Raw genomic sequence first — 4866 nt, 5'->3', positions numbered from 1 at the left:
GGGCTAGTAATTATAGCCTATGCAATATGTCACCCAATAATTAATAATGTAGCCTAATTCTTGTCTGCCATATACAACCAAAATTACGGTGTGGACCATTCTGAATAAGGCCGTGAAGAGAACCAGAGCTTCTAGTGCTTGTGAGTGTTTAGACCATGCAGGCTATTACCCGCTGACTTCTTGAGACCGCTCCCTCGCTTCTAGATCACCACACTAATGCACGAGCTCGTAGTCTGGTCTAAACAATAATGTAACGGGGTCCCGGAGGAAGCACGCGGCGCTTCTGACCAATACCGTAAAGTACATGTAATTATTAGTCTGGAGAACTCTACATAAATCTACCGTCCGTCCGGAAGGAGATTCAGTTTCATTCTGTCGGCCTTGTCTCTTTATTTATCTCTTACACGATCACCTGTGGCAGGTCTGGCTAGCTCGAGGCCGCGCGCGTGGGAATGTTTCAGCTCTAGAAGCTGTGCTTGATGGGATCGCGTGAGTGTTTTGACAAGACTGGCGCATGCAGACCCACACAGCACACCAGACACAGGTCCATACATATATTATGCTATTCAAATATTACTATGGTAACGTTGCAGTTTGCAAAAATAAATTCAGTGTATGCAACAAGAAAGTGATTTTTTAAGTGATTTTTTAAAAACACAGTGGTTTATTGAATTAATTACATTGTTTACATCTCAGATATTATTTTAATTCCACGTCTCCGGACGGAAGTGCATCGAGTGGACTCTAGAACAGTCTGCACTCCACCAAAATACTGTCTACCACAACCAGGACATCAGGACTCTTCAAGACTGTTGCTCAAATAAAACACCATGACATCAGATAAACTCCATTGATATAGCATTGCCTCACCCATGAGAGAGAATGAGAGAAGGGAAGGGGGGTTAGAAAGACTAGAAAGCCTACACTTCACATACACCACTGTGGCCGTCATGTCTCTGGTTCACTCTAGGACAACAACTGACCATGATAGCCTATACAATAAGACAGCAACAACAACAATAACAACACGAGTCCCTTACCAAGGGGATTCCCTCCTCTTTACAATGGAATGTTTTTTCTTCAAAAATCCACTCTCCACAGCGGGAAATTGCACATAAATATTCCATTAAATAAAGCAGGAGAACACTGAGTTAGCAGTCTGTCAGAGTCTGTGTTTAAGGCGGAAGCGCCGTTTCACTGTTTCAGTTCCAAGGCCCAAACATGCTGCGGCCAGCCTGTCCGTCCTTTGGTTTTCTTGTCGTTGCTGCTCGCCGAACTTTTCAATACTTCACTCTGGAGGAAATAGAGCAGATGAGTGTTTTATAATTATTATAATTATTAATATACATTTTCATTTGAGAAATGTAGGTCTACTATAGACTGCCTTTAACACCTCTATACGGTCTACACCAGCAAGTTAGGCCCATATTTTTATATGGCTTATAGGCTAAGCATAGTTACAGGCCTCATTTAGGAACTACGATGGCTTAAAATTCAACAACCCTAATAGCGACATAATTGGCTGTGTAAGCGAAGTGTCCTTTATGCAGCCCATTGTTAGCATGTAGCCTAGATATTATCCACTGGTAGAAATATTTCTTGAGCTCACCATTGTAAATATTTACAGTGTAGAAAGGCAGTAGGCGGACCTCGACAGAAATGAATTCATCTTAATGTTTGAAGACTATAGTCTATAGTTTGGTACAGGCTTGACAACGATGGCTTAATATTTATCAAGTTAATTACAATTTCCTTTCGTTTTTTCGTAACCGTCTGCGAAGTTCTAAAGTTTACCGAAGCTAAGCTGTAGGCCTATAGCACGAATAGCCTACATTGTTCATCAACACTAATACTGTAATCTATTAGAAGTAGGTAGGCTATAATTCACTTTGACTTTCAGGCTGTGTTTTCTCTATTTTATAGAGCGGAGCAGGCTCTGGCAGTCTAGAACCCAGGCTAGATAATACCAGTAATTATATAGGCTATTATCACGCTCTCAGCAATCCTTGGTCCATTTAAAGCATTTCTCAAAACAATTGCAGGACACTAGAACATCTAAATAACTAATAGCCTTATAGGCCTGATAGATAGAACAGTGCTAACAATATTTTAATAATGGCAACCACTATGAGAATTAACATTTAGTCATTTAGTCATTAACTAATAATAAACACAATGATAGCCTATCTGTTGTAGCCTATAGGCTACCCTTATCTTCTTTCAAAGGATGTATCTCATTTGAAATAGCCACTACAGCTTAATAGTAGGCCCCTCCATTGCGTCTGCCTGAAGCTCATGTAGGGTCTGCATGTTAGCCTTGCAGACATATTTTCAATGGCTTTTTAAATTCCCTACAATTTAGCTAATGTCAGCTACTAAGTACAACGTGTGTGCTTCTATCTCCCTCGTCTTAATTAGCCAAGGGCCTATACTTAACACCCGGCTACATTATAACAGAAACCAACAATTCCGTCTACTCACCACGTCTTTCTTCCTCCTCTCCTCCTTGGCATCAGCCTTCTTGAAGTCGGCCTTGAAGGCCTCAGCCTCGCCACCCTGCTCGTCCTTGTCGAGGATATCCATGAGGTAGGCAATGTAGCTGGTGGCCAGGCGCAGCGTCTTGATCTTGGACAGCTTGGTGTCCGCAGGTACGTTAGGGATGCATTCCCTGAGCTCCGCGAACGCGCTGTTGATGCTCTGTGTCCTGCGTCGCTCCTTGCGGTTTGCAGTGGGTCTCCTTTTGACGGGGCGGGGTCCCATCCCGACGGCGCCAGCCCCGGGGACTCCCCCGTAGTGAGCGTGGTCCAGGACGGGTCCCCCGGTAGCGTACTCGGGACTGTAGGACGGGGCCATTCCGTAGTCCGACGGGGACATCTCTGGATGGCTAATCAACCAGCCGTGGAAGTACGGGCTCTCCTCGTGACAGCGGCTCGCCGCTGCAGCGAAGGAATAACCGTCGTGATGCATGACCGGATGGTGTGGGAAGCCACCGACCAAACTCATGGCGACTCAGACCGAAAAGTTCCCGGTTCTGCAGACAACCACGGACGTGCTGAGTGTTCTCTCCTCTCTGTCTTTCTAGGTTTACAATCAGGCTCCCCAGATATTTTCAGGCTAAATTATCCCCATAAAAAAAGTTAAAGGGCGCTGTCGTGATTCGTGAAGCACTGCCCTTTATGCGTGACCCATAAAGTCCTTCTTCACTGCATCTGGTGTTTTTATATGGATGGGTATATTCTTAAAACAAGTCTTAGTTTGAGTTTTAAATATAGCAACGTATCAGCTACTTACACATTCATATGAAGTATGGTGCAAGTCCACCAAGACACCGAGCCAACTCCATTACACACACTGCTCAAGTAGAGCACCGGGGACCGAATCCTTCCCAGACCTGTTTATAAAGTCGCACCCGTTTGGAACGCAGTAACAGTTGGATGTCGGATAGAACGAGAATTAGAGAACAACAGTCGTTGGCGAGCGAGACAACTCCGGACCTTTCACTTCCACCCACAGGGAGAAACCGTTCGTGTTAAATCCATAACCGAGCATCATCTTAGAACGGTCAGGCTTCATATATGTCGTCAGGGCTGCTTGTATCCAATCAGAGCCCAGGAGAGGAGGGACCAAGCGTCTATGGCGGAGTGTTTACCCTCCAAAATTTCAATGGTCCTCTTAGCTATTGCTGCACATTCTTTATTAATGTCAGCGCCGCGGAGAAAAAATCCATACAGCCTAATTATTGCAATTATAAAATAATCAGCGACATGGGATGTGTGAGCTTCTTTTGGCTTTTAAAGGTAAATATTGTGATTTTAAGATTGACTACTTGGCCTATGAGTCAATTCTAGACTATTTTTCCGAGGCCTCGAAGCTGTCAATAAATCTCTACAAATATACTACGATGAAAGCTGAATTCGTGTTTGGCATTCACACTTACCGTCTGTTAGCCTGCTTTTCCACATCGGACTAAAATGATGACCTTAACAACAAGCCAATTGGTCGAGCCATTTAAAAACTCTTAGTAAAAATGAAATGTCCATTGTAGCCTATATGCTTTTTTCATTAAGAAGCATTGTCACAGTCTGTTCCAAATTAAACACTAAATCCCAATAGGACAGTAACGTTGCCATTGGTAAGCTATAGCTGGATATTCCGAAAATATACCCTAACATTTGAATCCGGTAATAGACTACCTGTCCACGCCAAGAATATTAGCGAAATAAGTGGACTTTATCCAACTGTGTAGGTTACATGATAGCCTAATACAGACTTAAAAACAATGTTATATTTAGAAAATGACACACAACTCAAGGCTAACATGTTACACAGCAGATGCAGCATAGCCTATGGTCTCTCTCTGTCCTCATACCCGTGTAACTCCCGGCATGACTACAGGCCTACGCTGACAAACTGACCGCTATATTCATCATAATTTAGCCAGTTATTGAGAAACCAACACCACACAATGGGATGTTTAACTTTTTCTTCAATAATTTCTTCAGCTTTGCCAAAATGTTGCCAAAGCAATTCCCAAATAATTGTAGCCACAGAATAACAAAATACAAATTGTACATTTAGTTTTATATGATTTTGGTCTTAGGCTTACTTCGGCTTTTATACGCATAATCAATCATTTGCATGAACATGAACATGAACACATAACCTATTTTTTAATTAACGAAAACCGTTCACGTTTGTATCATTGTTTTTATGTTAAATTTGTCTGTACAAATAGGCTAATATAGGACACATGTAGAGGACATTTTGGAAAATAATACTTCCAAATATAGCATAGGCTATAGGCTATCTGGAAAAATATATGATGTCCACACGCAATAAAATCTTCCTCGGAATAGCGTAGGCTAG

General features: G+C 42.6%; 1 protein-coding gene across 1 annotated transcript; it reads right to left on the bottom strand.

Moving 5' to 3' along the window:
* Positions 1–667: 667 nt before the first annotated feature.
* hand2 (heart and neural crest derivatives expressed 2) lies at positions 668–3225 on the bottom strand. Its single transcript, XM_067250893.1, has 2 exons — positions 2482–3225; positions 668–1293 (listed from the first exon to the last, which is right to left on the bottom strand). Exons 1-2 carry the CDS (start codon positions 3001–3003, stop codon positions 1195–1197), a joined length of 621 nt encoding a protein of 206 aa, XP_067106994.1. The 5' UTR covers positions 3004–3225; the 3' UTR covers positions 668–1194.
* Between the last annotated feature and the right edge of the window lie 1641 nt (positions 3226–4866).

The sequence above is a fragment of the Osmerus mordax genome, chromosome 14 (genome assembly GCF_038355195.1).
Source record: "Osmerus mordax isolate fOsmMor3 chromosome 14, fOsmMor3.pri, whole genome shotgun sequence".
Taxonomy (NCBI): Eukaryota; Metazoa; Chordata; class Actinopteri; order Osmeriformes; family Osmeridae; genus Osmerus; species Osmerus mordax.
This window is presented reverse-complemented; position numbering and strand designations above follow the sequence as displayed.

What these genes read in the sequence shown, in the direction of transcription:
- hand2 (XM_067250893.1), bottom strand. Translation starts at nt 3,003, where the DNA reads ATGAGTTTGGTCGGTGGCTTCCCACACCATCCGGTCATGCATCACGAC. An exon ending in AGAGGAGGAAGAAAGACGTG is followed by an intron (nt 1,294 to 2,481) that starts GTGAGTAGACGG and finishes TATTTCCTCCAG; the next exon opens with AGTGAAGTATTGAAAAGTTC.